The sequence below is a fragment of the Ambystoma mexicanum genome, chromosome 2p (assembly GCF_040938575.1).
Source record: "Ambystoma mexicanum isolate Mex_15411 chromosome 2p, UKY_AmexF1_1, whole genome shotgun sequence".
NCBI lineage: Eukaryota > Metazoa > Chordata > Amphibia > Caudata > Ambystomatidae > Ambystoma > Ambystoma mexicanum.
This window is the reverse complement of record NC_090923.1, coordinates 1,382,119,650-1,382,145,713: the sequence shown is the minus strand read 5'-3', so window position 1 is coordinate 1,382,145,713 and position 26,064 is coordinate 1,382,119,650. Positions and strand designations below refer to the sequence as shown.

General features: G+C 47.6%; 1 protein-coding gene across 1 annotated transcript in view; it reads right to left on the bottom strand.

Annotated features, from left to right (window-relative positions):
* Positions 1–26,064, bottom strand: part of KIF9 (kinesin family member 9) — a 1,188,236-nt gene that overhangs the window by 799,744 nt on the left and 362,428 nt on the right. Inside the window, exon 7 of the mRNA XM_069645790.1 lies at positions 9,912–10,004. Within this exon, the coding sequence (XP_069501891.1) occupies positions 9,912–10,004 (93 nt within the window). The remainder of the gene's footprint in view (positions 1–9,911; positions 10,005–26,064) is intronic.

Below are 26,064 nucleotides of genomic sequence, written 5' to 3'. Positions count from 1 at the left end.
CTCCAACTCCCAATCAAGGGCAGGACATAAGCATGCCACAGCTTCCACGCCACAGCCCCCCAGCCAAGAGGACACACAGGCTGCCCAGCAGGCTGAGCAGGAACAACGTACACCTAGCAAGGCCCCCCAGCAAAGACCCGCTGCTGCCAGCAAGGCCCACCAGCCAAAAGGCACCCCTGGCACGAAGCCCCCATGCCAAAAAAACCACATCTGGGGCACAGGACCACCTCAGGTGTAAGAGCTGCGAACCCCGCTGGCCAGTGACGTGGAGGAGCCACAATCAACGGCACCAAGTGAGCTGGGTGAGGCGGCCCAATCTGCCCAACACAGTGAGGAGGAGTTGGCAGGCACCCAAGGCAACAGCACGCCTGAGGAGCAGGAAAGTACGCCACCCATGCAGGCAACCCGATGTGACTCACCGGAACATGGCTCAGGTGGCCACAGCTCAGTGGAGGACAGCAACATGGAGGAAGGTGTATACAGCCCCGGAGGTCCACACACCCCACCTCCAGTGCAACCACCTGTAGCACAAAACATCAGGGATCTGGAGCGGGCGGCTGACCCGCATGGAGGAGCGCCAGCTGGCCATGCAGGATAATGCTAGGGTGGTCAGCCAGGCCGTGCACCGCATGGCCCGGAGCATGCGTGAAGGGATGGCAGACATGACCCAGGACGTCACGCAGTTGGTGGCCGCCATGGCGGAGCACCGGAATGCAAACACAAACCCACAACCAGCTCCATCATCAAGCACGACCCGACAAGTTCCACCCAAACAAGCCTGGTGCGTCGGTCACTGGAATGTTTGTGCCGCACAGACCCTCAACCCGCTCCCTCAAAAAGGGGGCGTGAGTAGTCTGTCTCAGATGTGCATTTCGGGACGGAGCCGAACTGATTTTGCAGTGGGGGCAGTTGCGGTTGGGCTGGGGCTGCTGGGGTGTGGGTGGTGGGGTTGATTTATTTTGGATAGAGGTGCACGTTAATTCATGGTAATTGTACATAGTTCACATCTGATCAATACAGCTGGTGTTTTGGAGTTCACTAAAACCTTCCGCTTTACTTCCCTTGTCTGTTTTGCTCCTTATGGTGAAACTACTTAGATCATAAACTATCAGTACTGAGAGACAATGGCCCTCTATACAGTTTTGCTGGCATCCTGCCGGTAATTCCGGCAGGATACCGGCAAAACTGCCTTACCGTTTCTGCCATCCCATATCCTGGTGTTACCGGGATATTACGGGCAGCAGAAGCGCTGGTAAGTTCCCATTTCATGGAGTCCGACAGGACTCCATGGATGGGATTGTCGGAATTACTGGCATCAGTAGTAAAGGTGATTTCATTTATTTGCTGGTAGGGGCCTGAACTACCGGCTGGTCAGGCCCCCACCAGGAAAACTGTGTTTCCCCAGTCTGGAAAAAATGCTGGTGTGGGAATTACCAGAATTGTTTTAGGACCAGTGAACTCATAATGAGCCCAAAAGTCTCTCTTTATGAATTCTTGAGTTTTTACATTTGCACACATCACCTTGCAGTGAAGTGCAGTTAGGATACTTTGGGCCTCGTTATAAGTTGGCCGGTGCAATAATGTTTACCGGCACATTACTGCAATGGCCAACTACGAGTTTGCCGGTACTTTGACAATGTGCTTAACAAGCTGGTGGCAGTTGTGTCATTTTTAACGTTATGTGATTTCACAAGTGCACTTTCACATTTACCGCAAATGGCTACTAATGGTGGTTAGCAGCCTAAGATAAATAATAATAATAATTTAGCATTTATATAGCGCTACGAACCCTTGGGTATCTGAGCGCTGATTATTATTACCGACGGTGTGTGGTGCTCATTTATCGACCTCGGAAGGATGAAAGGCTGAGTTTGGCACTGCCGGGATGCGTACCTGCGTTAGCAGGCTCTGCACAGATGTCAAAGCGAGCACTGCGCTCTACTCGCTGTGCTATCGGACCATGGAAGTGGCACGAGATTATTTGCTTGTTCGTTGGCCATATTGTTGTTTGACCTTCTTCCTGCCTTCTCAGGTCAGGAAATGCCTCATATGTAAATCCTTTCCCGGGGAAAGCTACTGCTTTCCCGGACAAAGAGGCGTTGTGTGTGCCAACCAAAGAAAGGGGCTGGCCCTGTCCAGCCCCAATCTACATCCTCTGGTGCCTGAAAGTTTGTCGCTGGGCAGATGTGATCACTAGTCGTTGTTCCTGATTGGACAACCCTGGGAAGAAACAGGAATCAAATATGTGAGAAATAAGTTATTGGCACAATACTCCCTGTGATACTCAGATCCTACACATAAGAGGATTGACCCAATTGGCCTTGAAAAAGACCCTGAGATCGAAACACGTGTTGGCTGTTACAGACAATTACATATTTGTGATTTGATTCATCACTATTCACTAAAGAGCCAGGAATAATCTACAGCTTATCCTGAAATAAATTGGCTCATCTATTGCCAACGTGCAAAAAAACTCTGTCATTTCTTAATACATGTGAACTTAATTTTCATTTAGACAAACAAAATTGAGCAGTATACACTACAATTTCTATGCTGTAATATGCAATCGTGATAAAGTGTTGCGAAAGGCATTGCCGCTCACTTATAACAGCACACACAGCAAAACAGCTATATAAACAAACTCTGGCGCAGTTTCACAAGCATTATAGTAATCTAACTTGATGTTCTCTGTTCCATAATCACCCCCATAGAGAGGACAATGGGTGCACTGAAGCATGATTAACATCTGCCGATCTGCGCAAAAATTCAGTGAAGAAATCTACCGGAACCTAAACAGTAAATCTATCAATGTTCTTTTTGAATGTACAGACACATTAATAAAACCAGTTCACAGAAAATAAAATGAATAAGACATTAGAGGCATCAATACATGAAAGTTAAAAAGGAAAAATTGGAGCCGTGGACAGAGACACATGCTGCCCATGTGAGCTCCTCACACTCGGCCGCCCCTTACTCCCCAAATACCCTGCTATCTCGATCTGATGCATGCTCGAAATACAGAAATGAGGACCGGAGGTTCCCGCGATCAGAACTGGTGAGCCTGAAGCCCGAAATCGCAGTGGAAATGCTTAGAAATCGAGTCCGCAGAAAAATGAGGAACGCAACCAAAATGGCAGACGGAACACTCTGAGAGTGAGGAAGAGGTCCTGATTCATTGAACGGTCCTACCTTCAACTATGATATGCACTGTGTAAAGAAAAGCCGAGCCCACGGGAGTAACAGAGGAGCCCGAGGGACTTGTGAGGTGGACAGAACAAGCGGCCAATCATAGCGGAGCACAACACTCCCATCCGCCAGCCAGAACCCAAACAACAGGCTCTGGCCCAGGAAGGGCCATGTAACGACAGGAGCCCTGTGAAGGGGAATGAGGAAGCAGAGGGACCCACTCCGGAGGAAAAAGACAGCAGAACAAGGTCCAGAGCAAACTTATGAGGCTGTTAGGGCAACGACCGACCTCACACAGCGCGCGGCACTCCTATTCCCCATCCAGACATATGAACACCAGATACCAGCCCGGGAAGGCCTGGAAAGCAGCAAGAGCATAGCAAAGGGGATAGAAGTAGCGGAGGGACCCGCTCTGGAGGGGGCTAACAGAAACAAGGCACCACAGGGAAGGGAATACACAGGGCTCCACCCAATAGTCGTATCCATCCCCAAGCCATCAACCAAAGTCCATTTACTTCAGATCTGAGGGGCTTTTCCACCCAGATAGACCCTGGACGTAAGGGAGGAGGAGGAGGAAGAAGAAAAGACAGTAGAAGGGGGAAGAGAAGCAAAAAGACCCTAAGCAATCTGACCTGGCAGGAACAGCCAAAAAGAGCGTAGGCCAGTTAAATTGGCAGGCATAATAAGTAGATAACTACCCACAAGCACTGCGCACAGCAACAGAAATGTCCAAGCAGGCTAACGAGTAAAAGGGCCTCCAATCAGGGGACATTAAGGCAACGATGCAGGGGAAAGAGGGTCTGAAGCGACAGCAGACAGCGGCACAGGTCCACTCGGCAGAATCCGCCATGGAACAACTGGAGGCAGATGATCCCCCCCCATGAGACGCTCCGATCTCCAAGAAATGCTAGCAGAAATAAAGAAGGAAAGGAAAGACTATGGACCTCATTACACGGATGGCGGTAAGTGTTTACCGGTACCAGTATTTTACCAGTACCGGTAAATCCTTACCGCCTTACTACAAGGTCCCTTTGCGGGTTGGGAATTTAACGCCTGCTTTTTGCAGGCGTTAAAAACCAACCCGCAAAGGGACCAGGGAGTTAATTACGGTACCGCAATTTGCGCTACCGTAATTAGCGCCTTTCCCATTCCCATAGAGCCCTATGGGGCAAAAATGGGAATGGGGAAGGGCAATGGGGGAAGGGGGAAATACCGCCCCGCCAACCTTGGAATAGGGCGGTAATTCCCCTTTCCACCAAGGCGGTGCCAGTATTTTACCGGCATGAACCATGGCGCTAATAGCATCACCATCATCCGTGTAATGAGGCCCTATGCCATTAACCTCACTAAATCAATCACAGACCTTAGCAAACAGATAGTAGCAGTTGAAAGGAGGGTGGATGAAACTGAGACAACGCTATGCGAACAAGGCTACGAAGAAGAGGAACAGGCAAAACGAATGGATGCGATGGAACTGCAAATGGAGTGGATTGGCGCACAAGCAAGAGGATTCCGAAAACAGGTCCAGGCGCAACAACATCAGGCTACGAGGGATACCAACATCAGTCCCAGACAGCGACCTGAAAGGATATGCACAGGAATTGTTCCATCACATACTAGCGGATACAAAGGCAGAGATCATTTTGGATAGAACCCACAGGATCTACACAGCATACCAACAAAGGAAGAACCTGCCACCAGATGTGCTTACAAGAGTGAATTTCTTTGAGCTAAAGGAACAAATCATGAAGGAGGCCAGGAAACAGGAGCTTCTAAGATTCCGAGAAACCAACATATTGATGTACCAAGATGTGGCTCCTGCAACCTTGCTGCGACGCAAGCGCCTGAGAATTGTGACGGCATGGTTGCAACAGAAAGGTATACGATATAGATGGACATACCCATGTAGCCTCCGATTCGAATACCAAGGGAAAGAACACCATAGGAGAGGAGATGTCGGACCTATTGGAGCAAAAAGAACCTCAATCTGCGGAACAAACACCACCCCATAGGGGGGAAGTGCCACGTCCTCAGCGGATGCTCAGGAAGGGTGGATGGCAACAAACCTGCCCTTACCCCAAGAGGAGAAGGAAGACCCCAATTTATCAGAGGACACCTGAAGCGAGAACCCGCTGAGAAACCCTAATGGAAAGGGGAATGGGAGGAACAATAGGGCGATGTCTAAACCACCAACGGGCCAGAGACACTTGGCTCCAGATGAATGAACCACAGAGAGATTGGGTTTCGGGGGTCAGGGGTGGCTGAGAGACGGAAATCTAGCCTGTTGCAAGATGTGTATGACAGGAATGCACGGTTTGCGATTAATAAACTGGTTCTTGTTATTGTTAAGGTGGGAGGGGACATTCGGGAGATCTATTATACAGAGATTGATAGGGCTGCAGGCCTGAGTGAATTTTCCTACAAGAAACATACCTACTACAGAGGGATGAAAAATATATGGCACATAAGCTCTTCCCGTTGGCAGTATTTTGCATCTAGCGGCACAAAGACCAAGGGAGTAGGGATTTTAATACGCAGAGGGACTGTATTCCGGAAGACATTCCTGTACAGGGACCCAGAGCAGAGGGCAGATACATAGTACTTAAGGGTAAATCGGAGGAACAGATATTCACCTTGATCACCCTATACGCCCGAATAAAAGACAAGATCAATTCTGACCACATTACTGCAGAAAATTAGAGGATGTGTGAGGGCCGAATAGTAATAGGCGGCGACTTTAACTGTGCAATGGACCCCACATTGGACAAGACATTAGCCCCCACAGGTAATGACAACAGAAACAGACAAGCCCTGGGGAAACTCTTCAGAGACTTAGGTCTCATCGAAACATGGAGGTTCTTCCATGATGCAGAACGGGACTATACATACTACTCAGCGGCACACCAAGGTTTTTCTAGAATTTACATGGTGTTAGTGCCAGCAACCGTCATTCCTAGAATCATGACAATAGAAATAGGGATGCAATACCTCTCAGACCATGCCCCAGTGTCCATCCAGATAGACCTCAATAGACCTCTGAAAGAGGTCTCCAGACAGTGGAGGTTAAACAAATTAACTCTAAGGGATATGGCCCTGAGGTCCTTAACAACTACTTCAAAGAAAATGACTCAGAAGGAATAGACTGGAGGGTGAATTTGAATTGGGATGTGAGTAAAGCTTTAGTTAGAGGGGAATTCATATCTCAAACAACCGCATTTTTCAGGGAACGTGAGCTCCACTGCGCAACACTTGAGAGGGAGGTAAAAGAAATAGAAACTCAACACAAACAGAAACAAACCCTTAGGATACTACGCACATTATGGAAGGCCAGAGCGTGATTAGGGGCACATATAGCAGACTGATCTGCCTAGGCACTACTGAGGGTGAATCAAACATGTTACCTTAAAGGGGGGAAAGGCCAATCATTTTCAATGCTGCTAAACTATGAAAACAGCAAACACGTAACCATGTTACACAGCTGAAAAACTAATTAGGGGAATTAGGATGCACAGAGGAGGATAAGCTGGCAATAGTAGAATCGTTTCATAAGGGGCTATTGAAAAGGGAACACAAAGACATATCCCGGACACTGGAATATATCCAAGAGGTACAATTGCCGAAAATAACGAAGGAAGACAGGGGACTCCTTGAGGACCCCATATCAAAGGAAGAAGTAGAGGAGGCCATTAGCTCCTTACCAGCCAATAAAGCTACAGGACCCGATGGGTTAGGAAATGGATATTACAAGACATTTCGGACTCAGCTGATAAGGCTGCTGACCCGGCTTTTTAATAGAATAAAGGAATATGAGGTGGTCTTGGATTATCCACCACCGAAGCATCCCCACCACAACTCTAATATTGAAACCGGGAAAGATCCCACAGATTGTGCTAATTATCGCCCCATCTCCTTACTTAATGGAGATGCTAAATTGGATGCCAAAATCCTGGCGGGAAGGTTAACACAAACTCTGCTGCAGGTAATTCACGAGGACCAGTCGGGATTCATCTTGGGAAGACAAGCAGAAGATAATGTAAGGCAGGCAGTGGACATAATCGATATAGGGATTAAATCAGGCCAAAAGTTCTCGATAGCTGCTTTGGATGCAAGTATGGACTGGCAGTTCCTTGAACAAACACTAGTCGCATTTGGATTTGGCCCAACATTTAGTAGGATGGTACTAGCTAATTCCAGATCCACTGTATTAAATTCTTGATTAATGGGAAACTCACTGCGAGGGTGCACATCCGAAGGGGCACGAGACAAGGATGCCCACTATCCCTGTTAATATTCGCAATGGCTATGAAACCATTAGCAGCAATGATCAGGCAAGACCAGTGGATAATAGGGATCAAGTACAAACAGATGGAACTTAAGATCGCCCTCTATGTCGATAATATCCTGCTTTTCATGACAGACACGAATCAGACTACGGCAAATGTCATGAAGACACTTTGGGAATTCGCAGAGGTCTCTGGTTTCACTATTAATTATTTGAAATCTAAAGCCCTAAATGTGTCCAACAGACACGATAGCACAGTTGACCTAAGTAAAACATTCCCATTGATCTGGCAGACGAAAGGGATAGATTGTCTGGGGATAACATTAATTAAAACATACAAGGATCTATACAGAGAAAACATTACTCTCTTGTGGAAGAAACTGCTGGACGATTTAGACAGATGGGATAACCAGGAACTTTCATGGCTCACTAGAATTACTGCAGTTAAAATTACTTTACTACCCCACGTCCTTTATGTTTCGAACTCACTCCCTATCAGAATCCCAACACAGATGGTTAAAACATTACAATCAGCAGTCTTAGGATTCATATGGCACAAGAAGCGACTGAGGGACGCTAGAGCGGTCCTGTTTAGAACCCAGATGATTGGGGTATTGGGAGCACCAGAATTAAAACTGCCCTACTCTTAAGGAAGACCTGCGTCCTTTCAGTGAACACACAGACTTTATTCAGATCAGAGACGTTACTGGTTGAACTTAAAGATGAAGAGAACTTGTTGTGGGTGATGCCTAATAATTTGGTGCTTTTAAAACCTGAACTTCTGTGTCAGTCTGATATGGACCCTGCTTGCCTTTTGACAGTGTTATAGATATTAACACATTTCTATTGTTCTATCGTATTTTGTAGGGGGTTTCTATAGTTCCACGATTCACACATTGCTTTTAGCTACCCCAGGGGCTGTTCATAAGCTGATGAAAAGAGATGTAATTTGTAAAAAGTAAGTAATAGGTATCTAACAGAACATTTTTATGAAATAAGCCATACCATTCTAAAAAGCTATTTAGAGCTTTTTAAACATTCTGAAATGTTTGTTGAAAAGTTATAAATAATGAGTATTGCTTTTAACACAGATGACAACAGCAAAATTGAATTTTCTATTCACCTTTTGGCATTTTATTGCACAGTGCAACTGATCAAAATTCACAATTCTTGTTTTTGGGTGGACATTTTGAACACCCCCATTTAAGAACACTTATATTTCAAAAGGGGAGGAGAAGTTTCCGATTTGGTTCTCTTTTCACACACCTTGTTCCACAAACCACTGTATATATTGGTCAGGGGGGTGGTTTTATGGCTTTAAAAGTTTGGTCTTGTTGCCTGGAGGTCAGTGCTCTGCACCTCAAAGTTTGATGTGTTGCATCCACAAAGGCAAAAGTCACAAAAGGGTGCCTGTAGGCTAAATATGCAGTGTTCGTCCCGACAAATAGTAATTTAACACAAACAAGGGAACAATACCCTAGAACTTCATTAACAATTGCACCAACTGTCACACTGTTTCGAAATTGATCCTAATGAGAGAACCAATATGGAACATAACAGGAGGTGCCCCAGCTTGTAATTTACATAAACAGAAGACAGAGGGATAGGATGAAGTTCTAACTACAACTACCAAGGTTCCCTCTAATGCTAGGTTGCGCTGATGTGCAGCTTATCTAATAGCAGACAGGATAAGAAATGGAAAATACCACAATCCTAATATGCAGCTGGTGACAAGATTCAAATTCTGAGACAACCTGTTGCCTAAAGGAACGTCAAACACACTGCATGGTGAACACGGTGTGTGACGTAACAGGCAGTATTACATTTCTCTGATTGAATCAATAACTTATGTTATATCTTTTAGAGCAATAGTACAGATTAGATTGGGTCTACAGGTCATTAAAGTTTGAAATTGTTACAGTGAATAGACTGACCAAGTGTGTGTTTAAATACTGCCTGTTACGTCACACACCGTGTTCACCATGCAGTGTGTTTGACGTTCCTTTAGGCAGGAGCTGGTCCCAGAATTTGAATCTTACCACCAGCTGCACATAAGGTTTGTGGTATTTTCTATTTCTTACCTGTCTGCTATTAGATAAGCTGCACATCAGCGCAACCTAGCATTAGAGGGAACCTAGCTAGTTGTAGTTAGAACTTCATCCTATCCTTCTGTCTTCTGTTTATGCAAATTACAAGCTGGGGCACCTCCTGTTATGTTCCATATTGGTTCTCTCTTTGGGATCAACTTCACAACAGTGTGACAGTTGTTCCAATTGTTAATGAAGTTCTGGGATATTGTTCCCTTGTTTGTGTTAAAAGCATCTACAAAGGCAACGGCTATCGCTCCACTGTAAACATAAAATGACCAAAGCTCAAAAGTTTAAATGAATATATATGGCTTCTGAAGTCACAGACAGCAAAACACTATGAGAGAACTCCTTACCCCAGTCTTGCCCAGCCTCTCTGAACCAGCCAAATCCACTAGGTTAATTTTTGTAGCAGTGTATTTTGCATTCGATAATGACCTGGAACGAGACTGCAAAAAACATGGAGTTGTTATCTTTGTAATCATATTGTTAGGTATAGCGAAAAACAGGAAAACTCTACAATTCACTGACAATTTAGTTTTTGGTGAACACTTCTCATATAGACTAAAGGCTTAGTTTCCTTAGTTTATTTTATATTAAACATTCTGTTTCATTGAAAGGGGGCAATGGCATACTGTACAGATTTGTACAAGACATTACAATACAATTATAAACACCACATAATGTATTTGGAATTCTTCATAAGAATATATTGTTTTACTCACTGGGACAAAGCACCATAAAACTATAAAAAGTATTTTCATAAAATGAATCCAATACAAAATTACAATAAATACAAAATATCCTACCTGTAGAGGAATTCATATTTCTCTATGCTATATTACATTGCACAATTTGATAGACTGTTACAAATATTAAGAACATAAGCATACTAAAACAAGGTAAGGTAACGTGTTCTTATATGGCACCTTTTTGCCAATAACGTTGGCATCACTGGTCATGGCTTTATAAGAGAAGAGGGAGGGGCTGGAAGAGAGTGAGAGGGATAAAGGACTAGGAAGATGCTAGAAAAGCTGTATTGTTGAGGGGTACAAATCTGAAGTAACTGTCACCTGCGCAAAAAATATATTTTTTAAGATTTGGTTCGGCAAATTTACCCCCAGCTGTGCAGCTATCCAGACTTGGAAACAAGCCAGAATGTCACAGGAGAGAACCAGAGGCAAGGTGCATGAAAAGCATTTGCGAAAGCCCAAGTTCAGTGAGGTGGAGCTGGTGGTCTTCACTGATGAGGTCACTGCTCACTGTGAGGAGCTATACAGCAGTAGACAGCGTAGCACCACAGGACAGCGTAGGACAGCCATCTGGCACGCCATCATCCAGAAGGTTACTGCTGTGGTGAGTGTACCCCGTGACGCAGAGGACTGCCAGAAGCGGTAGAATGACATGAGGGTCAGGGCGCGTGGGCTACTGTCCCAACACCGGCAGGAGTCCCTGGTGACTGGAGGTGGCACCATGGAACCCCTGTTCCTCACTGCCTGGGAGGAAAATGCAGCACGGTCCTGGATGTGGAGGGAATAGAGGGAGTCAGAGGTGCGCAGGTGAGTGCCAGCAGCCAGGAGGCGAGTTAACCCCCGCCCCACCCAGCACAAGTGCATGCACAAATGACAGCCTAGCATAAGATGCCCCAGTGGACAGGGACACATGTCAATAGACCCAGACGATGGGCATGCCAACAGGGTGAAGTGACGGGGTGGCACATCAGCCACCCTCCACAGCAGCCATGGGGCATGGCACCAAGGGCACCTCTGAGCGTAACAGCAGTGACAAGGGGTGGCCAGTGGCCTATCCAAGTGCCATGTGCACCACACCCCTACTGGTGCAACTCGTGCCAGCGGGATTGTTGTGCGTGAACTACTACAACACTGTGCAGCAGTCACACCAGCATGTTGCGGGTCCAATTGGCCTGCCCCATGTTGGCTAGCAGACAAGCCTCATGGAAGTACACGTCCCCTTACACCAACATGAGCTCAGCCAGCAAATCACTGTGCACCACTGCGCAACCCTGCTGGCTGCACAGAAGTGCCCCAGAGAGCCATGCCAGTGCCATAGAGTAAGCCACCACACCCACCCCCACAAGGCGAGTGCCACCCGGGGAGGGAATGTGGGGGTATGAAGGACCACAAGCATGCAAGCCATACATCAGCTGCCCCTGCATGGACATCCTGCCCTCCCCAAACCCAGGCCAAAGGTCAACTGGCCATGTGTCACACACTCATAGCTACAACCATCACCACAATGCTGTGGCCACATGCAATCTCCCCTGACCAACGATGCCCATCTAGTCAAATGTGTGGCGTCCCACTCTGTACCATAGCAAATGTGTCTTGCATGCCAACACACGTGGGAGAATCATACCATACAACATTTCCTATGTCCCCTCTAGGTACTCAAGCATCGGCAGAGGCATCGGAGGAAGACGAGGGGGCAGGCCCACCTGAAAGTGGCACATCCAGGCCCCCAAGGTCCGCCACCACCACCCTACAAAGGTGCAGACAGGCTACGCCGAGGCGGATGTCTCGCCCTGAGACACCAGAACCCAGCAGGGCCAAGCCAATGTCGACTCCACAGCCCACCAGAACCAAAGCACGGCTCACTGCATCCACTCCTGCAGCTGCAGGGCCAGAACCCCCAGGGAGCCCTCACCACCTCCAGGGTGCACAAACCCCTGAGCGCGCCTTCACGCTGTCGCCGTGCTCAGACACCTAAGCTGGACAGTGACACGCCTTCCTATGGCTCCCCTGACAACAGCCCAGAGCCACTGCAGAGCCCCTCTCTAATACGGCACACACCACCAAGCAGCATTATGCTGCAGAGGCTGGAGGAGATGGAGCGGAGACAGAGTGAGATGGAGGCAATAGGGTATACACACTCAGAATACCTGCAGGACATCTGTGACTGCCTACAAGGGCCACCTCCAGGATTGTGCAGGCCATGATGAGGAACCGGGCAGAGGCAGCTGCCAGTATGGCCACCCTGACAGTATACAGAGGGTCAGGGAGATGACCCAATGGGTCTCGGCACTCGCAGAGGCCATCCGATAGAGCATGGATATCATACTCCAGCATTTCCGGACGGCCAGGCTCCATACCTTTCAGTTTGACAACTCCCACAGAGGAGTCTCAGCAGAGCAAACCAAGGTGGCAGTCCCAGCACCATTTGCGCTCAAGATCACCGGGAGCTGTCAGGGGGGGGGGGCAATTATATAATTAACTTCGAGACACTTATTGCCCTGAGCGGCCTTGCTATGGAGGTGGTGATGAGAGGTCAGAGGGGGGATAGTTTGCTGGGGAAATTATGGTGGGAGGAGAGAGAGGGGATAGTGTGCTGGGAAGTTGGGGGTGGGAGGAGGGATGGGGATAGCGTGCTGCGGAGTTGGTGTTGGGATAGTGTGCTGGGTAGTTGGTGGTGGGAGGAGGGAGGGGGGATAGTGTGCTGGGGAGTTGGTGGTCGGAGGAGGGAGGGGAGATAGTATGCTGGGGAGTTGGTGGTGGGAGGAGAGAGGTGGGATGGTGTGCTGGTGAGTTTGTGGTGGGAGGAGGGAGGGGGTAGTGTGCTGGGGAGTTGCTGGTGGGTGGTGGTCCATCATATCATTAAAACTGTTAAACTTCATCAATGCAAGGGCATTCCTGATTGCGTCATTGCCATTTTTATTAACAGTTAAGTATCACACCGTGGTGCATGGCTGGTGCGATGTGAATGTATCAAAACAAATTGTCTATCAGTCCCTGGTGAGGCAGTTTCCCATCTCTCACATCATCTCTAACAATGGCACTGTATTCGCATCCTGTGGGGGTGGCATGTCCGCGTCAGGGGGAAGTGGAACATTTCTCGTCAGGCAGAGATTGTGCAGCAAGGCACACACAAGCACATTTTTACCCACTTCCTCTGGAGCGTACATCAGGGACCCCCCAGTACGATTGAGGCAGCAGAATCGGGCCTTCAGGAGGCCGAAGGTACGCTCGATGCACACACAGGTCCAGCTGTGAGCGTGGTTGTAGGCAATATTTTGCAGTGTTCGTAGATCACGCACTGGGGTCATTACCCAGGGCAGCTGGGGGTGGCAGGCACAGGCATCGGTCAGGGTGCAATGTGTTGGGGTGGCCTTACACAGTATCAGGGCGTGCATATGGGGCTTAATTTCGTGGCCTGTGTCTGTGCATGCTGTGTCACTCATATCATGCATTGTTTTCACTTCACATGCACCCTGTTCCCCTGGAGCAGTTGTTACATAAGGTGTCTGTCAGTGACATGTGCAGCTGACTTGGTGGCTGTCATGTGGCAGTGTATTCCTTACTTGCTTGTGGCAGGCTACGCTTCCCATCGCTAGGCTTCTGGGGCCACCGGGTCGGCATTGTGGGCTGGGTGTACATGGATGCATGGCTTTGGTACTGGCAGGGCTGATGCTGTGTGATGCGATGTGGCCATTTGTCATTGTATTGGATCGTGCATGCTGCATTGTGGTACCTTTAGTCATGTTTGTGTTAGGAGTTGCTACTGTATGTGTCAATCAACTTTGGCCAGGTGCTTTGCTGCACATGCGTGCAGGCAGTTTTACTCACCCACTATCCACCTCCATTGTCCTCTGTGCCTCTCCATGTATCTGGGCAGTGTGCTGTTCCACAGGACCATGGAATCGTGGGTTGAACCAGGGTAGCGGGCACAGCCGTGGGTGATGTACAGGTTAGGGTTGCAAGTATCCTGCACATTCAGGGAGTGGTAGTGTTTGCAGTTACAGTACACTGCTTTGTGGGCCTGGGGGGCCACCAACGCAACATGGCTACAGTCCAGGGCTGCTATCACATTTGGCATTTGAGCAGCGGCATTGTCCTGGGCTTGGGTGGTAGGAAGTGAGATGTGGTGCTGCACGTGCCACAGGAGGGCTTCAAGCACCTGGCCCAATACTGCACAGAATGTGGGCTTTGCGATGCCACGCATCATGGCCACAGAGTGCTGGAATGTGCCAGTTCCCAAGAATTGTTGGACGGACACTAGCTTCAACAGTGGGGGCGCAGCTGTCCAGATGTTGATCTGCAGCCTATGTCGTCCTGTATTGTGGTGAGCAGCCCAGTTATGATCTCCCTGTTGAGGCGGTACAGGGTGATCAACTGGCTGTCAGTGAGGGTTCAGGGTGAGGGGCATGCCCTGGGGATCGGTGCACGCCTTGCTTGGGACCTCCTCCTTCCCCACTTACCCGTACGCCTGTGCCCTGGCCTGGTTGTCCTGCCTCTCTACTTCGAGGCGCAGCATAAGCAGCTGCCTGTCCCAGCTCACCTATGGCAAGTGGCAGCATGGTGTTGGTAATGGTGTTGGTAACAGTGTTTGGGATATAGGTGTGGCCCTCTGGAGTGGATTGGGATCATCTGTGGGTTAACTTTTGACACCTGTGTTTATTTACTTCCAGCTGGCAGCTAGAAATAATTGTGCTGTGTTTCCAGCGGTATTAACGCCGGTTTGCCTTGCTAATACTGCCGTATATGGACTTGTGATGCGGCTGTGATTGTGCTTCTTGTTGCCGCCGCAGATTTCGCCGGCTGTAATAATGCCGGCTGATTTTACAGTCGGCAGTATTTGCGCAGGTTTGTGACCAGGTCGGAGTGGTATTGGCGGTGCTAATTTCGTTACTGCCACTTTTAAGGGTTACCGCCGGACTCCTGATGAGGCCCTAGGTACTGAACAAATAAATGGTTTATTAAAAGTAGGACAAGATAAATCTTGGGGAAATAAGTAATATAACATATCATATAAACACAATTATAAAAACCAACTCAATACTTATGGATTACAACCCATAGATTACAAAAAGCAGTCAAGGTGAGTCAAACCTACACTCAGAATGACAGTCAGCTATGGTTGTGGAGTATAATCAGGTTATATATACTTTTAGAATACAGTCAGTCATGCAAGGGTAGTAGACACTAAGTCATGTAGTGACACTCAGTTACAGAAACCACTCAATAAACCAACCCAGTTACACATATACACCTTGTAACAGATATTACTTTGCAGAACAAAGTTCAGAGCTAGTAAGGTAACCTATATACTTTCTAGAGGGGCCTTAAGCTACTCAATGATAAGTATGAACACTTAATAACTATTTTAGAATGCACTAAGCAATTCAGGGAAAGCCAAACCCAATGTTACAAGTTTAGAATAGCAGCAGCTGTTCTAGGTAAGTAAAGAATCATACATTTAAGAGGGGCTACAAGCAACTCAAAGACAAGTATTAACTCCAAGCCTGTTTTAGAAATGCACTAAGCAGATCAGGGAAAGCAAAACCCAGTGGTACACTTTAAGAATGACAATCTGGGCTTGAAGCGCCGGCAATGCGGTCGCCTCACTGAGAGCCTCTGTGGAAGTTCACAGCCTCCGGCGCAATCCAACACTTGATGGAGCCGAGCTAACAGCCCTAACCGGTGGCGTGCGTAGCGGAATGCCTGGGGAGAAAGTGGAGTAATTTGCAGTGAGAAACGGCAGCCACGAGTCCTGATATGGCCGCAGAGAGCTTGGACTTGCTCGCACCAGCGCCTGGCAAGATGGCAACCACTGCACTAAACAGGAAATGAGAGCGTATACCGCCCATTCAAGCTGCCAACAGCAGTGCCGATGACCCCCTATCATCGTTTGATAAAGCAAAACCCTTGCATCCACCTCAGTTCGTTGAGGCGGAGAACGAGGTGGGAGTGGGAGAACCTGAGAAGACTGGCAGAAACAAGGACAGAAGAGTCCCAGCAGCGCAGAGCTCCCCTGGACGTGAAGGGAACTGACTGAGGTAGCAACACTCCCATGAGGGACACGGAGGGACGATGTAGCGAGGACACAGGAGCCAGCAGACAGCACTGCTGCGAGTGCAGCAAAGACACAATGCGTTGAAAATCCCCGGATGCCCAATAACCAGCAAGGAATTAAGTCCAGGGCCTCCTCTGCCTCCCTCCCCGTGCCTCCAACGCTCGACCGGCACCTAGAAGACAGCCTCCTTCCCTCCCTGGGAACTTAAAGAAGCAGGCACCTCAGAGCCCACACATTCAACAATAAGTGAATCTGGATCCAGGGGCTCAAACAGCGTGACCCGGCGCTGTGTTCCCCCCCAAACCCTTGCTATCATCTAGGCCATCCTCCTAACCACAGAGGCACACGCTGGCAGCTTAAACATCAAAGAAGAGGAGGAGAAACCGTAATTACAGCCACTCGCCGCCACGCACATGGAGATTCTCAGCCACAACGCCCAAGCAGCAGAAACCCCATAAATCAGCGGATATCGCCACCATGCTGCAACTACACGACAAGAATAAAAAGACAGACACTGAGCGATCTCTAGCCCACTCACCGGAGAGACCCACAAGTCAATGGACTACAAAGGACATTCAATCCCTCCTGGCGGATATAAAGTCAGAATTCTGGAATTGCATGACGGAATTCTTGTCCAAAGCGAAGGGCCTAAATAACCGAATGGTGGAACTGGAGCACAGGGTCAGCAAAACAGAAGACCAGCCCTGGGCCATGCAGCTCAGTTGGCGGACCTACAGAAAAAACTCCAGGCTCTGGAGGATAAGAACAAAGGCATGATGATCAAGCAAGAAGACATCGAAAACAGGGCCCCCAGAAACAACGTACACATTACAGGGGTACAGACATCAATCACTGATCAGCCCTGCAGGCTTACATAAGCACCCTCTTCCAAACTCTCCTCCCAGACTGTGATAAAGCTATGCTGCTCCTAGATCACACCCACAGGCTGCGGAGCTGCAGATGAGCCTCTGCAACTGTCCCTCTAGATGTGATCACTTGTGTCCATTTCTTCTCCACGAAGCAAGAAATTATGACCACAAACTGAATGCAGGGGGACTTAACCTATCAAGGATCACCGGTACAGATCTATCAAGACCTGGAATCGGCAACAGTACAGAGGCGTAGGGCCCTTAGAACCTTTGCAACCTTTCTCCAGGACCGGAAAATAAAATATTGTTGGCTCCAGCAACCCTCCAATTGACTTTTGAAGGCCAGTCACGTACAATTAACTCATTGGAGGAGGCAGAAGGAATCCTGGCACGGAACCCTCAACCCCAGATGAAGATCTTACAAATCCATCCCCCCTGGGAGGAGCTAAAGAGGCTCCGAAAGCCCGACCAAACACCTGGGCCAGAGTGGCATGATGGGGGAAAACGCGACACTTGCCGCAGAAGACACAACCCATTTCCTCAGGCACAACTGCAAAGGCTCTACCACCAATAACCCCAGTTAGACCGACCTTGGCTCCTCATGATGAAACAATGAAGAGGCTCAGACTTCACACGGCTTACCCCAGCCTAGAGTGTGAATACACTCACCGGCCAATTGGCCTACAGGCCTAGTCGGAACACTGTTTTTAGTGTTTATTATTTTGTTACGTTTGTTACCAGTTTAAAAAAGTTGAAAACCCCGGTCACAATGGAAATTAATGAAGACTACAGATCCAAATGGCAGCTGAAGATTACCGGAACCCGAATCCCTCACCTCCAATAGATGAGAAAGAACCACGGGAGACCGCCCTGCCCCACCAAAGGCTTTGCTTTGTGACTCTTATTATTAGAGGCCTGAATGCTCTCAACAAATGCAAATCAACACTCCGGCGCCTCAGTGATTTTCCTCAGAGAGACTCACTTGGTCCCGACTGACTTCCCACGCCTGTGGAGCAGAGCTTTCCCTAGACAATATCTGGTGACCAGCGGCTCAAAGAAAGGGGGCACTGCAATCCTACTGGCTAGAGGCATCCAGTTCAGAGAATTGGAAGTTCTTAAGAGCCCAGAAGATTGTTATATTGCCATCAAAGGTAAGCTGTTCGGCCAACTTTATACCTTGGTCTCAGTCTACCCCCAATGAAAAACAGGATCCCTTCTATACAAACTTGGAAACCAAACTACTTCCTTTCCTCGAGGACCACATAATGATAGGAGGGGATTTCAATGGGGTCCCAGACCACCAGGCTGATAAATCTCACCAACTGGCACCAAGAGACTTTAAAATTGCTTTGGGTCTGCTTCACCTCTTTAGATCCTTAGGAGTGGTAGACGCATGGAGAGTTTTACACCCGGATACAAAAGACTTTTCCTTTTTTCACAAGTACACCGTATGTCCTCTCGCATTGGCCTCCTGCTAGCCAGCCCCCAACTCCACTGCTATACAGATGAGGCGCTGATAGTCATGAAGATAATCTCTGACCACACTCCTTAATTCTAACAGCTCGGATCCACAATCCGTACTCCCTGAGCCCCACCCGAGGCCCCTGTGGTCCCTTTATGACCTGCTGCTGAATGACATGGCACTCTGAGATGTGCTAACCAAAGCCATCCACAACTATTTTAAGGAAAACCCCATCGGGTCCACTTCGATCGCCACGAGATGGGAGGCATTGAAAGCAGTCATAAGGGGGGAGCTAATAGCCCACACAGTGGCTGACAAAAAGTGCTGCTCAAAGCTCAAGGAAATATTGGAAAAAGACATAGCCACAGCACAGAGAAACCACAAAACAGGTTGGTCTCCTAAAGCAGCTCAAGCCCTACGAATCGCCCGCAACAAACCTGAAGCACACTATGTGGAAGAAATAGCCCAAACCCTTATAAAAACTAAACAAAGCTACTATGGAAACGGTAATAAAGCCAACACATTCCTGGTTAGGAAATTAGCGAAAGCCCATACACAGAACCAGAATATACGCCTGAAAAACTCAGAGGGCTCAACCCAATACTCTGAAGAAGCCAAGCTACAACTGGCAACATCACACATAATTGACACTATGGGCCTCATTACACGGACGGCGGTAAGGGTTAATGGTCACCGTTAATGGCAACGGTGACCGTTAACCCTTACCGCCGTACTACGAGGTCCCTTTGCGGGTTGGAGGATTTAACGGCTGCTTCTTGCAGGCGTTAAAATCCAACCCGCTAAGGGACCTCGGAGCTAATTACGGCACCGCAAAATTGCGGTGCCGTAATTAGCGCCTTCCCCATTTCCATAGAGCCCTATGGGGCAGAAATGGGAATGGGGAAGGGCAATGGCGGAAAGGGGATTTACCGCCCCTCCAACCTTGGAATGGGGCGGTAAATCCCCTTTCCGCCAAGGCGGTGCCGGTATTTTACCGGCATGAGCCATGGCGCTAATAGCGCCATGGCTCACCGCCTACCGTGTAATGAGGCCCTATGACTGCCACTCCCCGATCGGCAAAGCAACAGGAATAGTATATTTCGGAGGCCACCCTCCCTTGCCTCTCAAAGACAGACAGAAAAGCCCTGGATCTACCAATCACAAACAAGAAAGTGGAAGGCGTGATAAAATCTTTGAAAGCTAGGGCCCCAGGACCCCAATTGATTCTCGCCCACATTTTATAAACTCTTCAAGTCCTCCCTCACAGGTCCTCTAACAGAACACCTGAATTAATTTCGAGAGACGGGCACTACAACCCCTTCCATGCAGGAATCCACCACCATCCTGTTGTTAAAGCCTGGAAAGAACCCAAGAGAATGCGCCTCCTATAGGCTCATCTTGCTTCTAAATATAGATGCAAACATATACTCCAAAGTGTTAACTAATAGTTTAGCGAATATTCTCCCCAAGATCATTAATGCAAACCAAATAGGATTTATAATGGGAAGAAGCACTGGAAACAACATTCGGCGGGCCCTTAATCAGATAGAAGTGGCGTTGGTGGAGCACTCCGAAATGGCTCTACTTTCTTTGGACGCAACCAAAGCGTTTGACAGGGTAGAACAGACATTCATGCGCCTGGTCCTTGAAGCATTCCAATTTGGCCCGCTGTTCCGCATAATGTTACTGGCCAACTATAGATCCCAGAGGATAACCTTGAAGGTAAACCAGAGACTATCGGCCCCCATCCCACTCTCATGTGGGACGAGACAAGGATGCCTACTCTCCCCGTTAATCTTCGCCTTAATTGTGGAGCTGTTCACCCAAATAATCTCGTCGCCATCGAAGGGGTGGACATAAAAGGTGAGCAATATAAGGTGTCCCTTCATGCAGACGATGTAATGCTCTCTCTCACAAACAGCCGCTCTTCCTTATCTGAGGCCCTAGCAGAACTTAACTCATTCAAACAGGTAGTAGGCTTTGCCTTCAACTACATTAAATCAAGGGTGGAGATGCCCAAAGACACGATGAATGCCTCCAGCACGTGTGCCCATTGGAATGGAGCACAAACACAACAAAGTATCTGGGGGTACAGATCACGGCAAAGCCTAAAGGCCTGTATACGGCGAACTTCCCCCGCCTGTTCAGCGACCTAGAGACGGAACTCAATAGATGGACGTGGCAGGAGATTTCGCTGCTGGGGTGAATCACGGCATGAAAATTGAACCTTCTACTTAGATTTCTTTACCTGTGCTCGACCCTGCCAGTGGAAATCCGTTTAAAGCCACTCCTGTAGCTACAATACCAGATCTCCTGATTCATATGGAAGAAAGGCAAGGCTCGAATCCCGCAGAAAGTGATAACAGGAGCAGCTAAATGGGGTGGAATGGAGGTACCCAACCTCCGTAATAACTATGCAGCAGCACAATTGATGAATGTTATGGCATGGTCTGTGCCCACACACCCCCGAAATGGGCACTCATCGAACAAGCCAGATGCTCCCTCCCACTGAGCTCACTATTACACATTTCAGGGACGGCACGCAGACACTGGCCAACAATTCTCTCCTCAACCAAAACTACCTTGAGAATTTATGATTGGGCATTTCAAAGGAAAGGACTCCCCAGGGGACTAGGTTCATGCTCACCAGTCTTTCGAAACCCAGACTTTACCCAGGGGCTGGCAACAGCGAACTTCAAGAATTGGAGCCGGGGTGGACTGCAGACAATTTTGCAATTGTTCGAGAATGGCACTCCCTTCCCCTTTGGGAAATTCAAAACCCAGTTCACCCTAGCGGAAACAGACAGATTCGCTTATGCTTAAATCCAACACTGGATTACCCAACCTTCGATCAAACGTGAGGCCTCTAGAGCGCCCCACTCCTTAGAACTGACACTTCAAGAGGGCCTGTTACGAAGACTCATCACAAGACTATATACAATATTGCAGGAGGATATGCTGACCACACAGCCTTCGTACATGGCTCAGTGGGAAACAGACTTGAGCCACCCTATAGACAACCAAACCTGGATTGACATCTGGTCTAGGAACAACACAGCCACTAGATGCGTTACTAACAATGAGTGTGCTCTTACACTGCTCTTCCGTTGGTATTATCCCCGTGTACGCTTACACCATTTCATAAATTCCTTGGATCCCAAATGATGGAGACAATGTGGGGCCCGTGGGACATACTTTCACAATTGGTGCGAATGCCCGGTGGGGCGATCTTTCTGGGAGGAAGTGCTCCAAACCATGGAGGCTATCACACACTGTAAGCTGCCATTTTACTGGGGAACCCACAAAGTGAGTGCTACCCGAAGAAGGGACCAAGTGCAAGGTTTGCTCACCCAACTCTTCCCGGCGGTGAGAATTACTCTCGCCCATAAGTGGAAAACACGTGAGGGTCCACTACTACCGTTATGGTGGATTAAGGTCTGGACATCTTGGTAGCGGAGAAGATCATGGCAGCTAAAGAAGGAGCGCTTCACTGCTTCACAGACTGTTGGGCCCATGTCCCACAATATGACCAGGCTTTCTCGGCACTTACCTTTCAACCACAACTGACAAAACTGTTCCTACGCCCCTAGTAACGCCCTCAAACCAGCTCCCCTTCATCCCCTGTCCCCGCCCTGACAATGGTTGGTGGGAAAGAGCATGGGAGCTGGGTTTGGTAACTAATTACTGTGATGTACTGGTATTGCCTTTGTTTAAAACTATGTAATTATTCTGTTGCAACTGGTTTTCAATAAACTCATAAAAAAAATAATAATAATAACAATCTGTTATTCAAGGTAGCCAAACCCTATTGGTAGGCTTTTACTCACATTCTGTTAAGAATACTAAAACAATACCAATACTAATTACTTTTCAAGTGACTGCTTAAATAGTAGTGGCTCTCGCCCACAACGGATACAGTAAAACAACAGTAATGCCAGTTCCAGTGTTTAACTAGTATTTGGCTTTCTGAATCTGTTCTGCATGCAGCATGGATCATTGGCATGGTTGTAGCACTGGCAGCGCGCAGCAAACTGAAAATAATTGTATTTAAATAAATAATTATGTGGTTGGCCCACTTTGTGCTCTTGCAGTTTTGGGTGCAGGGGGCACGTCCCTTTTTATGCTGTTTTCGCACACTACACGTAGCTCCACGCACTCTACTTAAACCCCATCGAATTTAAGATGCTGGCGGGGCGCTAGAGGGGTGGCCATGCCAGTATTGAACTGTGCCCAAAAAGCGCACCAGCAGTAGCAGCCTCAGGCTTGCATGGCAACTATTTTTAATGAATGTCATTCGCTGTTTGCCGGCCAATGACATTGAGTGTGTGGGTTAGGTCATGGGCGCACCGGTGTGGTGCATGCTAGAGCAGTTCTTCAGACTTTGTGCTGTGCATGCCATGGACTGCTGCAAGCTGGCCAGTGCCCACTGAGACGAATAGCAGACAGAGAGGCCAGTGCCCACCACCACGTACACTGGTCTGACCTGCAATGCCCCGCCACCGATACGTAAATACTGTTGACATCACTTCTTGTGTATAGGAGTCGGAGAGACGAGTAGGCCTGCCTCCTGCCGTGCCTTCATTCCCCAGGAAGAGGACAGTGCTCCAGGACTGTCTAGGGCATAGTTGACAACGCCTAGCTAGCCTAGGCCAGGCCGGTGTAGGCCAAGGGGGGAAGGCGGCCCCCGCCCTGCATTGACGCTCGGCTCAGGCTCTCAGTCTCACTCAACCAAGTGCTACTAGCGCTGGGGTGAGACTGAGAGCCTGATCCACCATCATTGATGCTACTACAGTACAAGTAGCAGGCCACCGGACCCCGCAGTGACACTCGGCGCAGGCTCGCACCCAAGTGCTAATAGCACTTGGGTGAGAGCCTGGGCCGCCACAACACCAGATGTTAGCCACGATGTTTGCACCAACTGTATTCTCACTTTATTAAATCAATTATCGATTGCTATCAATTGCACTAATACTAAAAACATAAATAAAAAAAGAGATAATGTGATGCTTTGCGTTCATCCTTACACACCATTTGCAAAATGATATTTAATACAACAACAGGTGCCGGCAAAGCAGCCCTTTAATCACGAGTGTTGATTAATAATGCCACCTCTTATGGTCTCAGCGTGCCACACTCTCTAAAGTTTCCGGTGAAATGCACGCTTTCAAAGAACTCCAGAGCAGGCGAGACCTTCATAGGGACGCTGCAGATTGTACCATGAAAAGGTTTTAGTTATGCTATTATCCAGGGCATGAATTGGTGCATATGCAGAAGATTTAGGTTTAAAATAGGGGATAGCCTAAAAAGTGCCTGCCCCTCCCTCTCTTCTTCATAATAATAAAGGCATGTGACAGCATGTAAATCCTTATAGCAACATGTTGCCAGAAAAATATCATTGTAGTTTTAATTTTCACATCCTGAATGGTAAAGTTCCAGAATACAGCATAATGCCAACCAGAAAAATCTAGTTAACCCCACAGTACTTTCAGTGATTTAATTAAGACATGTAATAAAAATAAGTTATGAAATAAACAAAGGTAGATTAGATGGTTCCATGTTCTTTCATCGCCTGCAATTTCAACCCCAGACATTCAAACGTGTATATTATAACGAAAGCGTTCATCGAATTTCTTTTTTTTTGGGGGCATGGGGGTTACCCCCCTCCAGCTCTACCGGACCCCTACTTTTACCTATTCTCTAACCCCAACCCCTTATCTGCCCTTTCCCACCCTCCCTAAAAAATGTGATGAACATTTTAGTGGTAATATACATGTTGAAATGCCAGGGGATGAAATTGCAGGCAATGAAAGGATGTTGTACCGATTAGATATGCACATTGTCATAACTTCCAGCACGTTGCTTGTTATTCATCATGATGTGGAAAACATTTGATTAGTAACTTAAGCAACTGAAGATGTCAAGATAGTAGACATCAATGATGGATATAAACGCAACTTTAAATGTGCGCTTTGTGTTGCTCACTTTAACTTGCACAGATTTGCAAGGTAATTGCTGCTTTACAAGCTCATTAAGTTGGAAATGTTCCATGCATATGAAAGGCTGCCACTGATACAAGAAATGTTTTTGCAACCTGAGCACTTTAACGACATGCACAGCCACATACGCTGCGTCTTTAGGTCAAAACTGAGGGTAATGTCCAGATGTCGCAGAGGATAGTTTAATTTTTCGCTGCGGGTTTAAGAACACAACCATTTCCCCTCTGCTCCTGCAATTGGCCACAGGTGATTTAGTATGGTGTGGTTGGCTGTGTTGTAGGCAGCAGAGAGGTCAACTAGAATAAGCAAATATGCATGGCTCTTGCTTTTTGGAGGTGAATAATTTGTCTAAGATACTCAGTGCCATAATGGTAGTGGCTTCAATCGCAATGCAAATTTAATGGTTTCACCAAGCTTAATACCCTTGAAACTTGGTTAATTGTGAAACAAAGGTCAAAAAGCCAAATAGCCCTCTAACTGGTATTTGGCAAAAAAGAGACAACACAGAGTGGATTGTAGTATGCCAAATGCAAGGTAACCCAGCTTTATTGCAATATTAACTAGGGGAAAACAAGATTAACAGCCAAGCTCTCACTCTAGATTTATCTCCACATCTTAACAGGAAACAACAGTTTTTAAAGACATTTTGATATCACAGTTATGAAAACCTATCGCTCCTGCTCATTGGTTCCCTTTACTAAGCTACATATATAATTCTATATGTCCAAAAATAATGATTGGCCAATTCATATCTAAAATCACACCCATAAAAATGTGCTACCTCATCATGCTTGATTATTATTAGTTAGCTCTAAATTACTTCTGCAGTGGAACAGGACGTATTTATCGGTTAACATGCGGTCACACCCTCTGTGAACTGGCTGCATGATGACATGCTTTATGTGGATGGGAAGCGAAGACAAGCGTATCGCCTTTTTTCTTAATTAAATAAAACAGCCCATTTTATCCCTGCCGTGATGTTGCAGTGTCTCAAGGACCTGTTCTTGCAACAGTAACTGTGCTATACTGTTCTTGACACATTTATGAATAACCATTTTGTAAATCATGCTACTTCCACCATGTTAAGATTTCATTGCGGCAATTAGTTGTGTTTGTAGTTGCATTGCGTTTCTCTGTTACGGCTCGCTGAGACATTAATCTGCCAACTACTTATGAACTTCCTGGGATGTTCAGTTAGTCCCATAGAATTCAAATAGTCTGCCGTGTTGTCACAACTTGATTTATCTTGACAGTATGATGAACACAATGCTATCTTGTTCCGCCATGTAACCCACCCGTACGGAGTCTTTTGGGAATTCACATTCCTTGTGGGCAGCTACCATCTAGCTGGCCACAGCATTTTCCTGAATTAAAT